Source organism: Netta rufina (assembly GCF_964035555.1).
Source record: "Netta rufina genome assembly, chromosome: 1".
In the NCBI taxonomy this organism is placed as follows: domain Eukaryota; kingdom Metazoa; phylum Chordata; class Aves; order Anseriformes; family Anatidae; genus Netta; species Netta rufina.
This window is the reverse complement of record NC_140123.1, coordinates 154,926,111-154,950,783: the sequence shown is the minus strand read 5'-3', so window position 1 is coordinate 154,950,783 and position 24,673 is coordinate 154,926,111. Positions and strand designations below refer to the sequence as shown.

The window sequence follows — 24,673 nt, the reverse complement described above, 5'->3', positions numbered from 1 at the left end:
CTTTTAGTTGTTTATTATAAAGAATGTTTTATTCCTTGTTCTGATTTTATTCCTTGTTCTGATCCAGTATTTCTGAGATAACCAGTTACGGGAATAGTAACCAAATTATGTTGTCCTCATAGAGTCACATTTTCTCGATATGAGACAAGACTTTCTATAACTACTGAGGAAAGAAAAAAATGAAATATTTTGATCATCTTCAAATAATAAAGCATTTCTGAAGACCATTTTCATGTATCATTTTCTGCAACTATGACCACTGATTTTACTTTCAAAGCAAAATAATAAGCCAATATAGTTTAAGAGCTCTGACATTTTTAAGAAGACTGTCAAAGGGAAAAATGATAGAAGATTAAGTGATATGGTGTCAAGCAAAAGATGAATTATCACTACTTGATGACAATCAATACACACTAGAAAACAGATTCTGTAAATATTTAAGACTTTCGCCACAAACTGGAATATCTTTGAGGTTACTGGTTGTCATTTTTCTTCTTACTGCATTAAAATGAGCTTTTTTGTATATGAGTATCATCCAGTTTTACTGAAAATTGTACACAGAATATGGTTTTGAAATCCCAAAGCAAAAAAGAAAAAAAAAAGAAAGCAAAGTGACAAGACAAAGAAACATGACATAGGACACAGCAGACATGGGTACATGGAAGGAACTAGTTTGATAGTAATCCTTTCACAAAATTTCCTTAAAATAAACATACTCAGATTGACAACACACCTTCTGATAAACTTACTCCTTTTTTTTTTTTTTGTGAATATTCTGCATGAGGAAACATTTTCAGATCAGCTGATACTGTGCTACGTAAGAACAGTTACTATGTAAGTGATAAGTATGGAAACAAAATTTTGTTTAGAATTCAAACATTTTCATAATGAATACCTTCCTACTTTGGTCCAAAAGAGGACCAAAACCACCAAATTTTTGGTGTCTAACAAGATGCAAGCTCCTGAGATATTTTTATCTCATGGCCATTTGATGTCTCTTCTGAGTTTTCTTCTACTGAAGATTTTAAGAGATCCACCTCTGAGAACACTGTTCCTCTCTCAAATTGTCTTGTCTGATGGACACTAGAGTAATTGAGAGGAAAGGTGGACAGAAACATCGATCATGATAAGGTGTGTCTTATACCCCTACACTCGAACACCATTGCTAGTTTCTGATATCACACTGTCCAAAAATTAAGTTGCTAAAAACCTTTTGTGAACTAGACTTTGCTAATTTTGTATCTGTAATTTAAGAATTCCTTTTCTTTTTTTCTTTCTTTCTAAATAATCTTACTTTACGATTTGGACTAAACTTTGATCTGGACAGTTTTTGTATCTTGGTTATAAATTCTAGATAAAAGTTTAGGCTGTTTGGAGGAGAATATTACCTAGGATTTTTGTTGAAGGAGTGGGGAGAAATTAACACTCAGATGGCTAAAGCTGAGGCTGTGGTATTATCAGGAAGAACTTTGAAATTCAGTTCCCTGTAGAGTACACAACAGAACTTTAAGAATCAGTAGAGGAATATACAGCAGCAAAAACGTTTGCACAATTCACCTGTAACTGGCAGATAGGAGTCTCAATATAGTTCTGTTTCATTTCATAACACTGATTCATAACAATCCATCTACTTCCAGTACTTGCATCAGGTCTTCATTTCTGATGTGGCTGAAACGAGCTCCAAAATGCGTTGACTCCTTATACCTTGGAACAAGAGACAAGGCTGCCAAACAAATCTCTTCCTTTGGTTCCTTCAACCCTTTATACCACAGTTGTGACAGATACCCTGGTACCACCTACTACGCTGGGCTGAGAGAAGACAGCACTTCCCTGCTCCATGCCTGGAATGTGCTACCAGCAGTCATCTGTGCAGTTACAGATTAAATGCTAAAACTGTCAGCTTAAGACTTATTTTTTCACGCTGGCTTTTTCCTAAGCCATCCCAGTGATGTGGATCTTAACAAGCTTTACTCTTGCTTAATAGCTGAGAAGCACCCTGGGGTCTGAGGACTCTGTTATAAATACACTGACTGATCGACTTTCATTAGTGATGTTACCTTCAGACTGACAAGTATGAAGTGGCATCATACATAAAGTAGTTCATAAAAACAGAAGGGAGGGGACGTCAGCTTTCTGTAAAAATGTACCATAATAGTCACTGATTTGGAGTCACTACTTCTGCTGTTAGGCTTGATGGGTGGAGGAAGTGAGGAACCCCTGGTGCTTCATACACATCTTTATGAGGATTTACTTGATGAGAGAAACATGACAGCATAACCTTCTGAGAGGTTGGTATTTTCCAGAGATACACAGTAAAATGTTAAAATATGCCAAAAGCTCTTCAGCTAATCCCATGAACTCCAAAAATCTGCCGTCAAACAGGTGTCTAAGCTTTCTAATCAGTTGCTGTTTAATATTTATCAAACAATAGCTGACAATAAAAAGTAAGATTGGTCAAATGCATTTCAAAATCATTCTTTGTATTAAAAATCTCTACTCATGCACACGGCTCAGTCTCACTGGCAAAGAATCTATTCAACATGTTCAATAGAGATGCATGAACAATTAGCAGGTCCTTTATGTTTAGCTCCTTTTTGCTACTTCATTTTCTTGCTAGAATCTTGAAATTATACATTTAAATAACACTTCAAAATTTTCACTTTTGGGTTACCATTTATCACAATAAACCAATAAAAAGCCGTGTTTGTTTAAACAAACCTTTGGGACACTACAGAGCTCATGTGTGAGAAATTTTTTTGATTTTTATTAAAAGAAAACCTTCCAAGGCAAAGTTACCATCTGGGTATGTATAAATGAATTGAAACTTTATTTGGTGTATATGACAGTTCTTCTAAAGCAAGGTGCTACTCTGCAGAAGCTAGTGGAAGTGAAGTCTTGTCCCATCTGGCCCAATCTTCTGTGTGCTTATGGCAGAGCCTTGACTGACCTTGTCTTCGCCAACACATTATTCAGCCAAATTCTAGTTTCTGCTCTTTGTTCTGAAGATTTACATGTTTATAGTACACATGCTGCTTCTGATGAAATGTGAAAGTGAACGTTAGATCTTAAGGTATCAGATAATTTGCGATGAAGAAATAACTCATTCTACTTATATAACTTACCCTTTTTTCCCCTGACTATAAATTTTTCCATTATGTCTCTGTTCATCCCATGTAATAGGCTTACACCTTTAACTTGGAGGAATCTACCCATAACCTGGTACCCAGAGGATCCTTTGCTGGAGGACATGAAAAAAATCCCTTCAAGTGTTGTATCTGTATTATTCAATTATTTATAACTGAGCAGTCAATTCTCAACCATCATTATGCTGGACATGTGTATTTTATTTTCTGACTCTTATTAAAAAAATAAGCTGAAAGCCATGGGCTAGAGCCTTTGCTCATGTCTGGTTTTCCTTTTTTTTTTTTTTTTTTTTTGACACATAATTATCTCAGGAGAAAATTCTGAAAATGTTTTGGTATTCAAATATTAGAAAAATATAGAGCGAGGAATAAATACATTTTTGCATTACGGCAGAATTATTTAGATCACATAACGTATTTTAGTGATGATTTCTCTCCTACTATAGCACATAGAATTTAACAATGGTAGAATAGAATTTAACAGATGGTAACTCATCCTTACCATCTTTAGCAAGATATGTTAAGGTACTCTTTCACAATTAGCTTCTTAAGATTATTCTTGTAACATCTGGTTTGTATTTTGTAACACCACCACCCAAAATTTCTTTACACAGCTGGCATTCTTTTTTTCCAAGCAAATCCACTGCATTAGGTAGCATTTTTTCAAACAAATTTTCATATCCACATTTCTAATCCAAGTGGGGTAGTAGTTCCTAAATGGTTACATAAATCATTGTAAATTGCAGGACTCTAAACCCTCTCTAATTCAATCCCAATGCCACTCTTTTCAACTAATAGTTAATAGCATAAGTTAGCAATATTGAAACAGTAAGTGGAAAATTCTCTCAATATAGGAAGGGCAATGCTGCATCCCAGCTTCACAAATGGTAATTATTTCTTTTACCTGAATGAACATCTGTGATCATTAGTTTTAGATTATCATTTCTTACAAGCAAATTCACTCTAATCTCTTAAAGCCACTTTGAAATTTCACATCATTAAGTTTAGGTCCCCCCTTCGAGTTCCAGACATATACTTCAGCACAACAGAGCACCTATTAAAGAAACACTTGGCAACACAAAACACGAAGCAGATGGGCAAGGTATAAAGAGGCACAGGGGGTTGAGTTTAGTAGGCCGAAAGCAAAAAAAAACAAACACCTTTTTCAGATCCTCTGTTGCAATAAAAGGACAACAGGACACAAAATAGATATTTCTTAGTCACATGAAACTGTTTCAAATGACCTCCAAAGAAAACTTTCATTAGTTTGACAGCTGTCACTCACATTATCTCTTTTTCATTTGGGGGCATACTTGAGCCCTTTAATTTCAAAATCTACTATAAATGTCCCTTGTGCATTTTAAGGGACTCTTAGGAAGTGTTTACAAAAATATTTAGAATAGTACAGACACAAATTTAAGTCTCTAACATCCCATTTTTTTGTGACAAAGACAGTATCTCAGGTTTATCGATCAGCTAACCATGTTTTCCTCTACATAAAAGAAGTCTCAACAAAACCAGTATTATTTTTTTTTAAAGCAAAATTGAGGTAGGAAATATAATAAAAGCGCAAGACCTGAAGTTCAGAAAACTACACATTTTTGAAACTACTAGAAAGAACTTCTGTGCATTTTAGTTGAATCATTCATCTTTAAAAATTCAGAAGAATTTCTAAGATGAGCCAAAAATTTATTGCCAGAACATCACATGATGTGCCTCCTAAATTAATATATGTCAAAATATGAATGCACATATATTCTTCTCTATATACCATGACTTCTACTGAGTGGGAAATTAAAACATTGAAGTCTGAGCTGCAATTTAAATTTCGACATTCAATGACATTATGAATTCATATTTTTCTTATTAAATTCCATTCTCTTCATCATCTTGTTTTGCTTTATAGTCTTTCTGAAAAAAAAAAAAAAAAAGGTTAAATTGAAACACGTTCTTCCTTGTTTCCCAGCTTCTCAGACTGTGTATAAGAAGCAGTGTGGCCAGCAGGGCTAGGGAAATGATCGTCCCCCTGTACTCGGCTCTGGTGAGGCCACGCCTTGAGTACTGTGTTCATTTCTGGGCCCCTCGCTACAAGAAGGACATCGAGGTGCATGAGCGAGTCCAGAGAAGGGCAACAAAGCTGGTGAGGGGCCTGGAGAACAAGTCCTACGAGGAGCGGCTGAGGGAGCTGGGCTTGTTCAGCCTGGATAAAAGGAGGCTCAGGGGCGACCTTATTGCTCTCTACAGATACCTTAAAGGAGGCTGTAGAGAGGTGGGGGTTGGTCTATTCTCCCGCATGCCTGGTGACAGGACGAGGGGGAATGGGCTAAAGTTGCGCCAGGGGAGTTTTAGGTTGGATGTTAGGAAGAACTTCTTTACTGAAAGGGTTGTTAGGCATTGGAACAGGCTGCCCGGGGAAGTGGTGGAGTCACCATCCCTGTAGGTCTTTAAAAAACGTATAGATGTAGAGCTTAGCGATATGGTTTAGTGGAGGACTTGTTAGTGTTAGGTCAGAGGTTGGACTCGATGATCTTGAGGTCTCTTCCAACCTAGAAATTCTGTGATTCTGTGAAGTCCATGGGACCAGATGGGATCCACCCGAGGGTGCTAAGGAAGCTGGTGGATGTGATTGCTGGGCCGCCTTCCATCATCTATCAGTGGTCATAGTCATCCAGAGAGGTCCCAGATTACTTGAGACTTGCTGATGTGACTGACACCAATCTATAAGGGTCTATAAGAAGTAAGGGAGACCCGGGGAACTACAAACCTGTCAGCCTGACCTTGGTGCCAGGAAAGGTGATGGAACAGGTCATCTTGAATGCAATCACACAGCATTTGCAGGACAAGCAGGGACCAGGCCCAGTCAGCATGGGTTCATGAAAGGCAAGTCCTGCCTGACCAGCGTTGTCTCCTTCTATGTCCGGGTGATCCGTGTGGTGGATGACAGAGTCTGTTGATGTAGTTATCCGTGTGGTGGATAACAGAAAGTCTGTTGATGTAGTCTACCTAGACTTCATCAAGGCCTCTGACTTAGTCTCCTAGAGAAGCAGGTAGCCCATAGCTTGAAAAGGTATGCTCTTTGCTGGGTTAAAAACTGGCTGGGTGGCTGGGCCCAGAAAGTGGTGGTGAACACAGTGAAATCCAGATGATGACTGGTCACCAGTGGTGTTCCCCAGGGGTCAGTGTTGGGGCCCATCGTCTTTAATATCTCTATTGACAATATGGACAAGGGAATTGAGTGCACACTCAGTAAGTTTGCAGATGACACCAAGCTGGGGGGAAGTGTCAATCTGCCAGTGGGTGGGAAGGCCCTGCAGAGGGACCTGGACAGGCTGGGTTGATGAGCAGAGGCCAATGGGATGAGGTTCAACATGGCTAAGTGCCACGTCCTGCACTATGGCCACGACAACCCCATGCAACGCTACAGGCTTGGGGTAGAGTGGCTCAAAAGCTGTGCAAAGGAAAAGGATCTGAGGGTGCTGATTGACGCTCGCCTGAACATGAGCCAGCAGTGTGCCCAGGTGCTCAATAGGACCAGTGGCATCCTGGCTTGTATCAGGAATAGTGCAGCCAGTAGGACCAGGGAGGAGATCGTCCCCCTGTGTTCTACACTGGTGAGGCCGCACCTCATGTACTGTGCTCAGTTTTGGGCCCCTCACTACAAGAAGCACATCGAGGCCCTGGAGCATGTCCAGAGAAAGGCTACAAAAGCTGGTGAAGGGCCTGGAACACAAGTCCTGTGAGGAGTGGTTGAGGGAACTGGGGTTGTTTAGTCTGGAGAAGAGGAGGCTCAGGGGAGACCTTACTGCTCTCTACAACTGCCCGAAAGGAAGATGTGGGGAGCTGGGGTCAGCCTCTTCTCACAAGTAACTAGTGATAGGACTAGAGGGAATGGCCTCAAGCTGCACCAGGGGAGGTTCAGGTTGGAAATTAGGAGACATTTCTTCTCAGAAAGAGCAGTCAGGCATTGGAACGGGTTGCTCAGGGAAGTGGTGGAGTTCACTGTCCTTCTGGGTGTTCAAGGAGAGGTTGGACATGGTGCCTGGGGACATGGTTTAGTGCGTAACATTGGTGTTAGGATAATGGTTGGACCAGATGATCTCAGAGGTCTTTTCCAACCTTAATGATTCTATGGTATCAAATCTGCATGTCCTTGACAGGCTGTTCAAATAGGCTAAAACAGATTAACTGTGACGGAGCAATAAGCATTTTTAACTCTGTATCAAGCATTTAAATACAAACTTCAAATAATTTTCTGTGCATGCTTTTAAACATATCACAGCTTTTTAGAGAAAAGGGTAAAACTTAAAAACAAATCTAAACTCCAAGAATAAGGCATATGAAAAACTATCTCACACTTCGTTATCAAAGAAAATGTACAATACAATTGAAACAAGAATCCTTTAAAGTTCATTGCTGCTGTTAACTTCAGGTGGTTAAGCTCCTGGTGTCCAGTGAGGCCTCAGACAGTATATTTTATGTAGGAATTGATTACGCTGAGTTGTTTGGCAGCTATACAGCTACACCTACATCAACAGTTTCTATTTGTAATTCCTACTACTGATTTTTTTACCATCCTAAGGACACAATGGTTTCCAGCAAATGTAAGATTTTTTCTCTGCATGAAAGGGCTATCTAAAACACAGGCATCTTTCCCTTTTCTGCTATTTCTGCAATAACTTGAGAAATATCAAGAGAACTTTATATTTCAAGCTACAGATGGACTTTGAAAACTATGTTATTATCTTGTCACAAAACAAAAGGCCTTTTTACCAATGTTTTCCAAGTCTGGATCTTGCTTAACCAGCCTCACAATTTTTGGGGTGTATCTCTAGATAGTAGCACTTCAGGTCCAGTCATTCATGGCCTACACAACAAGAAAACATGGCCAAATACTGACCAAAGCACAGCTTGTGATGTAAATCTTAACTAAGAACTTGCATGATCTTTCAGACATGTCTGTTCATAATTAAAAATAAAAATAAAAATAAAAATAAAAATAAAAAGTTTAACATTAGTCACACCAGAACTAGATTTCTAGCTATCTTCACAGACAAGAAAAACATTGCTATTTCTCACAAACAAGTAGTTTTGCACTCAGGATGGCCTAGCTATCCTATTAGATCAATAAATATCTTGAGGGGAAAAAAACAAAACCACTTTTGAACATGAAGCTCTGCTTCAGGGCACAAGAAGATGTCCACAAGACACCACAACCAGAAAAAGTCCCATGTTAAATACATCTGGCTCCACTTGCACATGGCATAAGGACATAACACAATGTAACATCCAAGTAAAGAACTGCTGAAATTGTGGTGTTAACTGGACATTCACATTTAATCAAGCTTCCAGGAAGAGTCTGTATGTCTGCAAGTAGCCCATGAAATTCACAGTTGAGTGTACCAGTCAGTTAATGGCAGAATATATCATATTACTTTACCAAAAAACAATGTTGAGAAAAGTAGATGTACTTAAATTTCTGCAGCCATCAATGTTATCAACATAAATAAATAAATAAATAAATATCAGAAAACAACTTACATTTTTGCTTTAATGCACAGAAAATTGAGTTTCCTGGAAGGAGTCAACACAAAACTAATACATGTTATGATTTCAGATGCAAATACTTATTATTTTAAAAAAGCAGTTCCAGGATGTTTAGCAAGAAAATTTCTGACCTATTTAGCTGCACATCTTCGTGTAAACATGATTAGAAGCCTGATGATATATAGTAACATGGCTTTGGGACACACGAAAACGTTAATTCTTTAGTGAGCTTGTGGACACGTATGTTATTTTTAAACAATGCCTTTTTTAAACCAAATCTGAATATTTCAAATGGTTTGTGTATGTATCACAGTAATGTAACATTTAATCAAAATACTGCAACCTAGCCTAGAGGATGAAGTAGCAAAGCAGATTGAAAGACAGACAGACTTAAAAAGCTCTCCCTAAGGGTTTGAAGCTGTCTGCTACACTACAAGTAAAACAAATAACTGTATTAAAACATAAATTTACTACCCCAGTGAGGCAGTATGTTGGTTGCTAACCACCAAGTGCCACAAAATGCAAGGTCACACATCAAAAAAGATTTTATAAAGTTTCAGTTTTTATTAGTCTGTCAGAATTTACAAAAAAATACACAAACACTACAGACAGTAAGGTCAGAAGGCAGGTGCCGCATTCTCTGGCTGATAAGAACAACTTTGCCAATTAATATGGAATGGTTAGTCTGTATAGCACAAGTTTTTGCTTCCATACCACATATAGAGCTATTCAGTCTTTTTTTATTATTTATTTATTTTTTCTTATCATTATTCATTTCTCCCTTTCTTCCTTACACTTTAGAATATAGTTTAAAGACTGAGACTTAGGCAGGCACTGGAATTCTTTCCTTCAAATACAGAAAAAGAAAAGCATTACATAGGATTGGTACAGACCTGAAGCTGAAAACACTGAGCGTTAAGGCTCAGGTCAAAGAGGACTATGTCTTGGTTAACAAACCTACTAAATCACTGCTGCTTCAGAACATGATTATCATTCCAGAATGACTTTATGTCTAGTAGGACACCAAGCTATAACTCAAAGATCTAGCCCACTTAGCGACTATATTAATATATCACTTGTTTACTAGATGTAGACTTGCAGTCACACATATAAACAAGGCAGACATCAGTGAAGAAGCTACACCAACACCCGTATCTTCATTACTCCACCTGATGATGGCAGGGGTTGTTATTAGGCTACCAGAGCACAGAGGAGCAACCTGGGCACTGCAGAGCCTTGAAGATCAACCCGAGGGAGCACAGACACAGACACCTTTTTGCTAGTGTTCAATCGAGAGTTGCTGACAGCACACCATAAGCAGGGCAGTTCCAAGGCAGCAGTCAAGGTCTACACTACCATATATATCATGATTTATGATGGAGTGAAAACATGTTCTAGACTGAAAAGGGGTGGAAATAAAAAGCATGTTTTAAAAAGTTACATTTAGAAACCTGACATCTTCAGAACATATCAACAGTGACCTACCATAACACTGACTAAATTAAAAAACATTTTCTTTAAATTAGTGTTTCATGTAAACCTAAAGATTTAAAGTTACAGATCAAATAATCTGTCACAACGGCAGCCAGCTTAGTTTTGTCTTACAGTATACTAGCATCACGTAAGAACAATTTTCATTATGCTAAGAATTTTTCTTCACCCTTTTCAAGCTTCATGATTACAGACAAAATCCTGAAAACACTTAATCTACAGGACTGCAAAACAGAAGGCAAATGAAATCTTCCAAAAGTTAATGTTTACCTCTTCATTGTTAATGCTTTCTTTTGATTTTGGAATGCCTGAGGTCGAAGTTACTTTGACTACCAGGTCTCCTAACAAGAAGAGTGATCATAAATAGCCAAATGCTGAGCATTGTATAAACATCTCCTCAGATAGCTTCAGGCTTTGTGCACTAGTAGCAGCCTACTACCAGCCAACCAAGGAAGCAATCTGCTTACCTTGCCTTTAGACCCACTTTTGTATTGTGTAACAAGGTCCCTCCACCTGGTGACTTGCACAGTGAATCATTATCACTAACTACATGCATACAGTACAGATTTAACTTAAGATAAGATTTTCTTGAGATAAGTTTTACAGAAGGTGACTGAAATAATCAACTGCTCTCTTCTTCCAAGGAAAGATGTCTCTACCAGAGCAAAGGCACGTGGACAGTTGGTTTGTTTTTGTTTTTGTTTTTCTGCTTGCAAGAGAGACTGCATGTACATATGTGAAACAGTAAGAAAACATAGATCACAAAATTGGGTGCAAAGGAAGGACAGTAAAAATACACATTCTGCAGGTAACTTTACCCCAAATAAGATGAAAGAAGAAGCTCTGCAACATTCACTGAGAGGAGTTTAGAGCTGGGTTAAAGGCACATGGTTTGATACTTCTTGTCCTACAAGAAATTCTGTTTGGGATTTTATTTGTAAATAAGATTTTGTCAAGTATGTCTCATTCCTCACCTAATCCCTATTCTCAACTACAATCACCCACAAAAAGTCAAATTCTTGTTTAACAGCTCAGGTCAGAAAAGGTAAAAATATATAATGGCTTAGACAAAAAACAAGATAAACAAAAAATCCCTCCATAAAACTGCTAACACTGAGTTTCCACACATTTCAAATTACCAGAAGCCAAAAATACTATATGTAAGTAGTCCAAAGAAGCAAAAACTAAGCTTATAAAAATTGGCATGGCTTCTACGTCAAAACTCATGAGAGCTATTTTGTGGCAGCGTTTTGCCACTTCTAATAACATCTTTTAAGGAGAAAAGTCTCCAAGTAATAGATAGAACTATAATAAACATGTATTTTAAAAATAAACTGTAATCTCACAATCTCTGATAAATAAACACTGCTATTGATGCAAGTTTCACTGTGCTGTACAGCAGTACAGGCTGCCCAGGATACTTTTAAAGCACACAGACTAAAACATGCAAAAAATTTATCCATAGCCCCCAAAGTCCTGTTTTCTTGGAGAGAAAGAATTTACAGAGACTTGATACAATTCTACCCTCTCTTTTCCCTGCTCTTTCACTGCCTTTATTAACTCAATATGCCCCTACACTCACTTTAAAGATTTCGTTGCTATGGGAATTTATTTCCATATTTTTTTGTAAAGGGAGAAAACAAGATTTTGGTGATTAAATGTCACAGAAGCTCTGACTTTTACACAACCTGATCAAATCCACAGCCTTAGAAGTAAACTGTGTATGTGTCTGAAACTCTAACCATTCTGATTGCAAAAAGGTACGTATGTTCTACCTGACATTAAGAGCACCAGGTACAAGAATTCTCATTCCCTTCCCTCAAAAGCTTCTGGACAATTCTAACATAATTTCATCATGTGCATTTTCAATTAGTTTCCTACAAACTTAGGAACAAAAAATATTTGGTTTTGCCCCTCCTCCCAATGTGGACTTATCCACAGCATCGAGGGATTCTTTGTTTCCAAGAGACATTCAAGGATAGTGAGGCTAGAAATTTACCTCCTAAGAACTGACCCATAAAATCAGCTACAGGATTGCAAGCCTGGGTTGTCTCCCTCCCCTATACCTAATCTACATTGCAGCTGGAAAAAGAAATGGAGGCAATATGTACAAAGTATCATTCTGTTCTTCCAATAAATATGCCAAAAAATGTTTGCTGCCTTCTATCACAACTGGTTGTTTCCACTGTAAATCTCACACACTTGTATTTTAATATTGTAGCTGTCCACATAGGTTACTGTTTAGAATCACTCAGTTTGGAAAAAGTGTGTACGTAATCATTAAATCATTACAACTAATAAAAATGAGCATAGGCCAGGAAATTCAAAATTAAACATAATACCAAGAGAAAAGTCTCCCTTGTGACTCAAGTTTTGTATATGTTCCCACAGGTCTGGAATCAAAGCTCATGCTCAGGTACCAGCAAAGGCTCTGTTTTAGGGTAGGACTCTAGGAAGATGACTGCCTTTTGAGAACATAATTCTATTGAGTAGACTCAGGTAATACTTTCCAAGCTCTGGTGTTGTGAAAATTAGGTGACTGCAGTTAAAATGCTCATAAAGCTGATTTTCATGTACTCCCAGCAACAACTACACTTTCAGAAGGTGCTTTAATGAATTTATAAGAGACAGAACTATGAGCACCCAGAACCTACACCTTCTCCCTTGATTATTTTCCATTTGATTCTGACTGCTAACACACTTTGGTGTTTTGTTTTGGTTTTGTTTGTTTATGTGTGTTTTTTTTCCCTCCTCCTCCTCTTCATATGCAATTAGCACTTTCCCTGACTGCTGGAAGCATATAGTCTAGCTTGCTACTTAGTTGTGGTCTACAAAGTGCAATGGGTTCATTCAGTAAAGCCCGTAAGGAGCTACAAGCATTCAGCACTTCATTCAGCACTTTAAATCAGGGCATTTAGGTGCCTAAGCAGGATATTAGGAGGCTAATGTAAAGTACTCATGTCTGAAGAGAGTATTTGAAGAAGATTTGTATGCAAGGCACACATATAAACTTTCTGTCTGGCATCTAACAGACACAAGGGATACATACTTGATGAATACGAGATCATAAATACGTGCATTTTAGTCAAAACACCAAAAGAGGTTTAAGCATAAAGGCATAACTCCTGAGGCAAATCCACATGAAACGCGTTACACCAGGAGACATTTAACTCACTAAGACACCACTTAGCTTTAGTACTGTACATTGTTTTTCCCATTTTATGGATGGTACCCAGACAACTGACTCATGGAGAAGCAGAGCTAGAGAGATAAGGGACACAGCTTTCCAGCTCACAAACAAATGGAAAACTGAAAACAGCCAAAGCTGCATGTATTTCTCAAAGTTCACAGGCACCCAAGTCCCTTTATCACTACATAAAATACTTAATTGACCATCCCTTCCAAAAAGCATGAAATGTAACTGCTTTTAGTACAGATAATTTACACAATAAACTTGCCAGCTGTTAGAAAAACAATTTTACAAAGCTGTTTCCATTAGGAAGCTGTAGTAATCACTAAGATGAAGAATAACACCTGCAAATACTCCTAATGTTCTGAAACACAGTTGTTACTATGGTGAGCTTTGTGCTTTTACTTGATTTGCTATATATTGTGAAAACATTAAAAACTATGAGAGTGACATCAGATTAACATTACTGGCATGGGTTTTAAAAATTGGCAAGTATGAAGTCCAATACCCTGCAATTAAACACCACCATGAAGAAGTCACAATTGTTCTTCATATTTGTAATTGGCATGCAACCTCAGAACGAAAAGTAAGTGCTAACACCAACCACGCAAAGCTCCTGAAAGCTTTTTTACCCATGCCTGAAAACAGATCCCTTGTAAGTCAGGGGGAAGAATGAAGAACAGAGCATATTCTGCACGTTACCCTGCAGTATAAATCTTACCTAAAACTGAAGACAGCGACAACCTTCCTCTAACAAACTAACCTCTCTGTTACACTAAAGGTTCTTCATGTCTTCTCAATCTCCGTAAATATGAAAAAGCATCTCTGGTTTTGATTTACTTATTTATTAAAGAAGTCTGTCCTTCTTCCTTTTTCCCAAAGAGGCACTCTCAAAAATAGTTTACAAAATATTATTGTAGACTTCAAAGTGGGTAGAAAAAATGACACAGATTTTAGTAGCAATTCCAGAAAAGATATTACAGATTTAATATTAAAACATAGTCCGTTTTAACCCAGAAACTTCAGATAGCATACAATTCCGTACTTGAAGAAAATAATTAATAATATAAAAAAAGCCCTTCTCCAAAACTTGCCTAGGGATGCTATATTTCTGTCATATGTGATCTGTTTCGGTGGTTTAAATCACCACATGAAAATAGTTTCAGGAAACAATAGCTATTTATACTTATTGATGTCCAATTCGGTGCAACTCCACTGACATCACAGGACCTGCAGGAGATCAATATCTCTGACAAGAAAGATAGCTAAGGCCAATCTTGCTTTTCTTATTTTAGGATCAAAAGGAAAAGCAGCAAGGAGCTGTGGGAACTACAGGAAACAGCAATATTAGCTACTTGAAATTGTCAAGAAAGAAGCAAATTGCAAATAGCTTCTTTTGTCTAGGAGCTATCTGCCGGGGGAGGGGGAGCGATGGCCAGGACAGTGCAGGCCTCACGCTGCTGCTCTCCCGCAGCGTGAAGAGAAAAGCACCAGGCTGGTTCCTCCGGAAATATGAGCAATGTATGTACAGGCACATTCGTCTCAGCATTTCCACAATTTTGTACGGGCTTGGAGCTGCCAGAAGAATTAACCCCCAGCTGACCGCCACTAAGCAGGAGCTCACAGCTGGGCACCAAGAACCAGGGCCTCCGGACCTGCCCTCAGCCCCAAACCCAAGGAGGTTACACAGCACACAAGCATGCTATGAAATAGCTCTTGTTCACAAAGAGAACCCGCAAGAGCTCATGTCATGTTTGGAAGCCCTAAGTTATTTTTATTTTCAACTGGGACAGAAGTAATGTCCAGGAGAAGCATGTTGGCTGAATATCTGGCTCCGAGCACAAAGACACTCAGCTAAGACAGGACCATACCCACGCAAGTGTTTGAGTGAAATATCTTGCAAAATCGTGGCTTACCAATCAGGTCTGCCAAAATATCCAGGCCTGTGGCTAAGTTCAAGTACCTTAAAATTCCTTAGATTGCAGAAAATAAACAGAGGACACATCACCATCAAGCTAGATTTTAAACAATGATAAAAACACTGCCTCAAAATGACAGAACTTGTAGATGGAGAAGAGATGAAAAACCAGCAAGACCCACTGCATTGCTAAGGCTTTAAAGCTCCCCGGAAGAGAAGAATAAAATTCCAAGTTTAAATCTAGAGCAGCATTTTATTTGGAAATTGCTTTCCAAGGCATGACAGTTTTAAAAGTCGCTACTTCAAAGAATAGAGAAGGTGGCTTGTTTCAAGTCTAGAGTGTTCTCAAAAATGAGGAGCTTTATCTAATACACAAAGTCCTATTTTGAGCAGGAATCATACATATCACCCACAAATAAGGCCATTCCAAGAACATAAAAGAAAGCAGTGTTTGGTTTGGTGGTTCAACATGTCATCCATAGAGGCCCAGGTTTCCATAATTACCTTAAATAAAATATAGGTTTCCAACAGAATTGGGTTTTACAAAACCAATACTGTTATAATAGCACAGAAAGGTTAGATAATGCATCCTGCAATCCAATTTGCGGTTCGTGTTCAGCTATAGATACCAGTAACTAATTCCACATGGGAGACAGACCTCCCAGGGCTGGGGTTGTTAGTCAAATAAGTGATGGGAAAATAGAGGTGTCCTTATTTTAGTACAGGGAACCCTCTGCATTAACAGTATGTTGATCTGGCAAAATGTTACCATACTATAGCAGGGAATATTAATGGAACATACACCTGGTTTCATTATTTTGGTAAGGCAGTTTGTACACATAAACCACATAGCAATAAATATTTTATCATTAGCATTATATTAAAAATGAGTATTAAGTGCATTCACCTCCTCTTTTTAACTGCTAATGTTGTCCAGCTCCATTCCCACGTTTTTGTTTTTTTTTTAAAAAAGGGCAGTACCACAGGGCTTATATTAGCTTTGTCCTACTAATTGGACAGAAGGCTGTGTACAGCAATGTTGATTAATGGCTCTGCTCTCAAACTGGGGACTGCAAGTACAAAAGAATTAGGTCTCTGAATTTGCATAGTTTCTATAATTATGAACTTGATCACAGCTCTCTCCCATAGTCAGGTTCCCCCTCACACCCCTACACTTCTGGTAGTTTAACTTGTGCAAGTCTGACTGCTGACAGGTACTATCATTAGGTATATACGACACATGACAATTCAATCAGTCTGCATACCTGCCATGCAACTTACAGTGGAAACAAGGTCTAAAATACTGAAAATCAAGCAAAATACCAGCTTTCTTCCATGAAGAATGCTTTGCCCCACTAGAGACACATTTTTTTAATTGCTCTCACTCCAGACAACTCATTTACAACTGTAATAAATAATTTCCAACAAATTCTGCTGACTTAAAGACAGGGGATATATTCTTATCAGAGCACACTTAGAAAGCAAGTCAGACAGAATAAAATAGAGCTAACCAAATCAAACTGGGTTCAGACTGACAACTTTGCCAGCCAGAGAGCAAGTATTGCAGGCAGACAGGAATACAACAAGACTTGGCAAAGGGAAAAAGATCAGCAGCCAAGTTCTACTGAATAACCAATATGTAGATGACAGGGAAAAGAGCTGGATAGTTTAATAAGCAGCTATGATATACATTTTTAAAAGTGTATTAAAAATAGCTTCTAAATAACGGGTAATGTTCATCTGCTCTGCTGGTGGTCCTGCTCTGCTGCTGCCTTGCTCAGAAGCCCTGCCAGTCTTTTCCAATTGCAATGGGATGCTGTCACGGACTTGATGTGACACATCGGGACTCACCGTGATCACAGGTGTTAGCCACATAAATGGCTACTGGTCTTGTGTAGTAGCCACCACTTCATAGTTATTTGACACTTGGTCCAATGATAAGAACAAAATGGGAAAAAAAAATGAAGAAAAAAAAAAAACAGCCTCGGAACCCCAATACCATCTCTTCCGTCTGCTGGAGCATTTTTAAGGCTGTTTTTACCAGCTCATTCTCACTGACCATCCTGAAGGCAGTCAGCAATGTTACAATTCCTTATACATAATTAACTGTGTCTCAGTTCCCTTGGTGACATTCTCAAAAGGCTTGCAGAAGACAAAAGTGATAGTCTGTCAGCAAGCTAGCCCAAGTCCTTAACCACCCGCTCCCCGAAATCCCTCATTCTCAGTTCCTCGTTTCTGCCCCCACACCTCAGCATTCCTCTCAGTAGCTGTTTGCAGGGCAACAAAGAGAACTGAATACAGACAGGATACAGCCAGTATCCAATTCCTAAAGCTGTATCTGGAATATTTGTTTTGTTTTTTAAGGGTTATTTATCACCTGCATTTCCTCTTTGTTCTAGTTTCCAGCACAACCTTTGAAACAGCTGTGTCAGCTCAGCTGGACAAAGTTTAGCTTAAGGTTAGATAGACTGAAAAGGGTAGATCCTTTCAACCATTCCATTACAAGGATACTGCAGCACGCTGTTTATTCTGCATTCAGTTTTGTATTATTACTGCATACTTACTCTGTACAGATTTAAGCTAGCCATCTTTTAAAAATTATTTTCCTCTCTTCCTTGGCTCCATTTTACACTTTTCTTCTCCTACACAAAGACCATAACTGTTTTCTGGACCGATGTTTGATTTCTGATTTTTATTTTTATTTTTCTTCTACAATCTCCTTCCCACACTGAGAAAATGCAAAGCACAAGTTCCAGAACCCATAAGTTGATTCAATTCTTTCAAATTCCCCAGATATTCTTAAAAAACATTTTTGAAACAAGACAGGGTTTTGTTTGGTAAGTTTGGCGGGTTTTGGTTCTCTTTTGTTTTAAACTGCACTCTGGTTTTGAAATACTCAAGCCAGTTGCTAGCACAGGAAGACACATCTGTGAATGGCTACTGTCATACAAGTTCCAGTGCAGGAATGTCTTTTCAAGCAAAAAAATATAGGCAACATTAAAAGAAAAAAAAATAATCAAAAGTTGATTTTGTTAACTTAAGGAGATTTTACAGTTTGTTCTAGGAAGAAAGATTTTTTTTAATTCTTACCAGGGACATGTTTTAAGGCCAAAACAATAAGAAAAAGGCAACACCCAAACAGTCTCAAAAAGATGTGAAGCTGAAAGCAGCTACATAATCTGTTTTGTTGGATTTTTTTTAATACCAAAATAAACTAGTCGTCATCATTGTATGTCTAAACTCAGAGAACCAAATTAAAACCAAAGCTTTTAGTAAGAAAACTTAGCTCTGTTGTTGCTAGTTACTTCAGAAGAGCTAAAATATCAGTTTAAAACACCATTCTTATATCATGGTCATTTCAAAATTATGTGAAAATAAAACTAAAAAGTCATTTCAAATCAAAATGACAGCATCCAAATTGCCACAGTGGTCTGGATTTGTCACACATTGGCCAGATGCTACAATCAAAACCCAAATTTCCCAACTCCAAGTGGGAGTTGTCCACTGGGAGTTGTCCCAAGTGGGAGATTATAGAATCACAGAACTGAAGGGGCTGAAAGGGACCTCAAAAGATCATCAGGTCCAACCCCCCTGCCAAAGCAGGTTCCTTAGAGCAGGCTGCCCAGGTAGGCATCCAGACAGGCCTTAAATATCTCCAGAGGAGACTCCATAACCTCCCTGGGCAGCCTGTTCCAGTGCTCTGTCACCCTCACCGTGAAGAAGTTCTTTCGCATGTTGGTGGAGAACTTCCTGTGCTCTATCTTGTGACCATTACCCCTTGTCCTGTCCCCACAAACCACTGAATAGGGGTTGGCCAAATCCCTCTGTCTCCCACACCTCAGGTATTTATACACATGGATGAGATCCCCCCTCAGTCTTCTTTTCTCCAGGCTGAACAGACCCAGGTCTCTCAGCCTTTCCTCATAAGGAAGATGTTCCAGGCCCCGTATCATCTTTGTGGCCCTCCGCTGGACTCTTTCCAGGAGATCCCTGTCTTTCTTGTACCGGGGCGCCCAGAACTGGACACAGTACTCCAGGTGAGGCCTGACCAGGGCAGAGTAGAGGGGAAGGATCACCTCCCTTGACCTGCTGGCCACAGTCCTTTTTATGCATGCCAGGATCCCATTGGCCCTCTTGTCCACGAGGACACACTGCTGGCTCATGGTCAACCTGCCATCCACCAGGACCCCCAGGTCCTTCTCCTCAGAGCTCCTCTCCAGCAGGTCATTCCCCAGCCTGTACTGATACATGTGGTTGTTCCTTCCCAGGTGCAGGACTCTACACTTGCTCTTGTTAAACCGCATTTGGTTTCTTCCTGCCCAGCTCTCCAGCCTGTCCGGGTCTCACTGAATGGCAGCACAACCTTCTGGTGTGTTGGCCACTCCTCCCAGCTTTGTGTCATCGGCATACTTGCTGACGGCAGACACTATTCCCTCATCAAGGTCATCGATGAAGATGTTGAACAAGACCGGACCCAGCACCGACCCCTGGGGAACACCGCTAGTCACCGGTCTCCAGCTGGACTCTGTGTTGCTGATCACCACCCCCTGAGCTTGGTCAGTCAGCCAGTTCTCAACCCACCTTACTGTCCACTCCTCTATCCCACACTTTATCAGCTTTGCTAGCAGGATGTCATGGGAGACAGTATCAAAAACCTTGCTAAAGTCAAGGTAGATGACAGCCACTGCTCTCCCCTCATCTACCCAGCTGGTGATGCCATCATAGAAGGCAATGAGGTTGGCTGAGTACCACTTCCCCTTGGTGAATCCATGCTGACTACTCCTCATAACCTTCTTCTCTTCGAATTGCTTGGAGATGGCATCCAGAACAAGCTATTCCAACACCTTTCCAGGGACAGAGGTGAGATTGACTGGCCTGTAGTTTCCCGGATCTTCCTTCTTGCTCTTCTTGAAGACCAGAGTGACACTGGCTATCCTCCAACCTTCAGGCACCTCTCCTGTTCTCCAGGACCTTTCAAAGATGATAGAGAGAGGTTCGGCAAACACATCTGCCAACTCCCTTAGCACACGCAGATGCATCCCATCAGGACCCATGGATTTGTGTGTGTTGAGCCCACTCAGATGCTCCTGAACCACTCCCTTGTCAACAAGGGGGGAGATCTCCACTTCCCAGACTCTTTCTCCTCCCTCCAGGGTTGAGGAATGCCGGGGGGCAGTCCTTGAAGCAAAGACTGAAGCAAAGAAAGCATTCAGTATCTCCGCCTTCTCGGTGTCTCCCGTTACCAAGACACCCCCCTCATTCAGCAAGGGACCCACATTATCCCTAGTCTTCTTTTTACTGTTTACATACTTAAAAAAAAAAAAACTTATTATCTTTTATCTTTTTTGCAAGCCCCAATTCTAGGTGGGCTTTAGCCATCTTTGTCATGTCCTTGCAGGCCCTGACAACCCTTCTATACTCCTGCCAAGAGGACAAGCCCTTTTTCCACATTTCATAAACCTTCTTCTTCCTTTTGATCTTACCGATGAGCTCCTTGCTCATCCATGCAGGTTTCCTGCCCCCCTTCCCTGATTTCCTACTCTTACAGATGCACCGATCCTGAGCTTGGAAGAAGTGCTGTTTAAATGTAGCCTCGTTCTCACATGCACCCTTGCCTTCTAGCAACCTAGCCCATGAGGTACTCCCAAGCAGGTCCCGGAAGAGGTCGACGTTGGCTCTCCAAAAGTCCAGGGTTGCAATCCTGCTTTTAGCCTTACTTCTTCCATCAAGTTCCATCTTGAACTCCACCATCTCATGGTCACTGCATCCCAAGTTGCCCCCAACCTTTACAACCCTAACAAGCCCATCCCTGCTGGTAAGGACAAGGTCCAGGAGCACCCCCTGCCTCGTCAGCTCCTCCACCACCTGTGTCAGAAAATTGTCTTCAACACATTGCAGGAACCATTTGGACTGCACGTACCTGGCTGAGTTGCTTACCCAACAGATGTCTGGAAAATTGAAGTCCCCCATGAGAACCAGTGCTCGTGATCATGCTACCTAGCTGCTTGTAGAAGGACTTATGGACCTCCTCCAAGATGCCCAACTCCAAGTGGGAGCGGCCACTGTCAAAGTATCCACTGATGTCAATTAAATAGCAGCCTTGGAAAATAATTTCCAGTCTTTTAATGGAGCAGGCCAGAGACAGTCTCACTAGACTTCTCTAAACAATATTTTATATGAAAGGGTAAACTCGGGTACATAGAAAATATAAAATAGATAGTACTGGGCAATGTAATAATAATTAATGTTCTATACATATTTTATATGTGAGTAAAAAAAAAAAACATAAGATATTATACTGTCAAAACATTCATTTTTGCCAGAAAAGTGCATAACTAAGTCAACATGTCACAACAGTTTATCAGCTGTGAGAGACTACTTGCTTTCTTTTGACTCTGTTTTCACTTGTACAGTACTAGTCACTTGTACAGCAACTAACGTAACTGAATCTTGATTTCAGACAGGGTATATGGGTACCACAAAAATACATGAGCTTTGAGGAGAAGTTAGAGAGGGTTTTGATGCACATTTTTTTATTATTATTCTTATTTCACTTGCTTGCCTTTAGGCCAGTTAAGCTGAAAAATTAGAAATATTTTGTTTGGTAAGGCAGTACAAGATTTGTGTCACATTTCCTACTAGGGGGAGAAAAAATACATGCCAAAGGCATGTACCCAGGTTCTGTGCAACTCTGTTAAACTAGAACAATAAAAGCACTATCTTTGCCTCAGGGAGCCTGTAGATGGTATCAGCTGCTGCACTTGCATGCTCAACCAAACTAAGCTGAGTTTGCAAGATACAAGAGGATAAGAGCACGAATGAGTTCTTTGCAAAAGGCAGCCAGATATCCAGTGCCTGATGGTAAACAGAATGAGGAGAGAGCTGCTGGAAGCAAGGAAAGTAATTGAAAGAAACACATCCCCAGCGTCAAATAATAGCAATGGGTAATAGCACATTGTTTAAACAAAATGTAAAAAGTCCTTACTAAACTGCTTTAAACATACTTTCAGTATCAGACATCTGTGCATATTTTTCAGAGTTGACTAAACTACTAAGGATTATTGTGTGCTTGGAAACTCATTTAGCACCTGTTTAATAGTGACTGGTGCTTTATGAATAGTTTATTGGAAAGAAAAGAAGACTCACCTTGTATAAAGCAGGAATGATTTGATGCATTTTCAGCCGATGAAATACAAAGATATCGTACACTGCTGAAATTGCCAGAACAGTCACTCCTTGCTCCTTCCACAGCATGCTGCACCCAGCACACACTCCCGTTCCCAAGATCCAGACCCAAGTACTAGCTGAGGAACTTCTCGTAGAGCAGTGCTTCACGTAACACATCAGGGAAAGCAGAAAGAAGAGGCAGGCTCCGATGTCTGCCCTCCCCACAATCCCTGCTACAGCTTCAGTGTGGATTGGATGGGATGCAAACAGCAGACCTGCTATCAAGGTCCAGTACCCATCCCCAAAGAGGATCCTGGAGAAGTTTGTGAAAAGGCCTGTGACTGCAGCATGCAACAGGACGTTTACAAGGTGGTAGCCCCATGGGTCCATCCCTCCAACAGCATGGTTGATGCGGAAGGAGAGCGTGCAGAGAGGTCTGTATGACTTGTGGCTCCCACTGTGAGTGAGAAGTGTTCCCCAGAAGTCATTGTAGAATATATGCGTCCACGGCGTCTCTGGCAGAAGGTCCTGGTTTGTCTTGATGGCTCGGCTATAAAAGACAAAAATTCCATTTCAATAGAAGGAAAAGGATACAAATGAGAGGCTATGAAAATGTAATCACACTGCTACAGCAAGAAAGAATGGCATTGTGTTGATGCTGCTTTAATTCAAGTTTTGAATTTTTACAGGAGGTGTTAGAGAAGTCCACATCTATTGACTTTTTGCTAAAGCAAAATTTCCATATAAATTGGCTTTTAAAACATTAGAAACAGATGTTATGCTGCTTCCATTAAATTAAAACACCCTTCAGTGGCATTCATCTGAATCTAACCCAAGAGTAATCGGTTAAGATTTGATGAGTTATAATTAAAATGTAAAAGAAATATGAAAAACTGACAAACGTTATTGTTGAAACAACTGATCCTCCAGTAATTCAGAACTAAAACCCCAACTGGCCTTTTATACTGAAATTTTAATTTAGATGTTGGAATGAATCTCACTGACATGGATGAACAACAAACACAAAGTCAGTAGGAACATGCAAATCTGTGGTGCTGTGTGGACACTCCCACAACTTTCTCATACATATTTTGACTGACAACATTTTCAGCTAACACCTTGCTAGAGACAGACAGCAGAATATTTTATAGTTAAAAATACACCTTCTCCTTAAATTTCTTATATTTACAGTTGAGGAAAAAACATGTTTTACATTGTATTAGCTTATGACTTCCAGTCTGTGTCAGATTGACTGGGGAAAAAAAAATAATGCAGTTTTCAGCATTTTTGTTTCCAACCACCCTGGCAAGGACGAGTGCCAGCCATTAGCAGTCTCCATCTCTAATTCAATACTGTGAAAATCTGTCCCCTATGTTTGTACAAATCCAATCATTTGCATTTAAAATTTATGCTGAGGAAGAAGGTGTGAGACCTGCTTAGCTCAAAATGATGGCTAGAATTTAATTAATTACTTGTCTTCATAACCAAAATTTAAGCTATTCTGTAAAAGTGCTTTGTTTTTACTACTAAGCTTAACTCATTTAGCATTTATTTTATATGGCTAATTAAGAATCCAGAGAGTTCAAGACTCTACTGTTAAAAATATTAAACAAGAGAAATGATTTATCTCTATTTCTTTAGTCATTCCCTCTTCTGGCCTTTCCAAAAAATACCTTCCCATAATTAACCGTTTTCCAATTCAGATGATACAGAAAAGAAAAAAAAAAAAAGTGTGAAATTCGTGCCAGTGTTGGAAATGCAGCAGTCCAATTCATTTGCCCAGATTTGCCTTACATTCTCTTCCCCATGAAACATGTCCCTTGCAACCTGTACCCAAACTCCAGTTTTTATACTATTAGTTTCAGCAATTTTGTCTTGTTCTTTAAAGAAAAATGGTCAGACACCGATATGCTATGTCACAGAATCTTCATGCAAATGCTCTAAATAACATGCAGCTCAGCATTTCCATTGTCTAGCGCACTGCTGTAATGCTTTGACACGCTTCCTCCCGGCGTGTCCTTTTGTCTCTGTGCACATGGAGGTTATGAAGAGGTCAGCTTAAATCCCTTAAAGATCTGATGATGCCTTCTAGAATGCCTGAAAATTTTCATTTTGACTTCTGCTTATGCAGTGGATTAGGTTGCTTCTATTTGTTTTCCCAACCCCACACACATTTTTCTCATTTCAGTCCAGTCACAAAAGAACATTGGAAGAAAACAA

At 39.6% G+C, this 24,673-nt stretch overlaps 1 protein-coding gene across 1 annotated transcript in view; it reads right to left on the bottom strand.

The window, feature by feature from the left end:
- The window catches only part of TMTC2 (transmembrane O-mannosyltransferase targeting cadherins 2), a 255,410-nt gene that overhangs the window by 130,224 nt on the left and 100,513 nt on the right, over nt 1–24,673 (bottom strand). Inside the window, exon 2 of the mRNA XM_084306356.1 lies at nt 22,433–23,003. Within this exon, the coding sequence (XP_084162482.1) occupies nt 22,433–23,003 (571 nt within the window). The remainder of the gene's footprint in view (nt 1–22,432; nt 23,004–24,673) is intronic.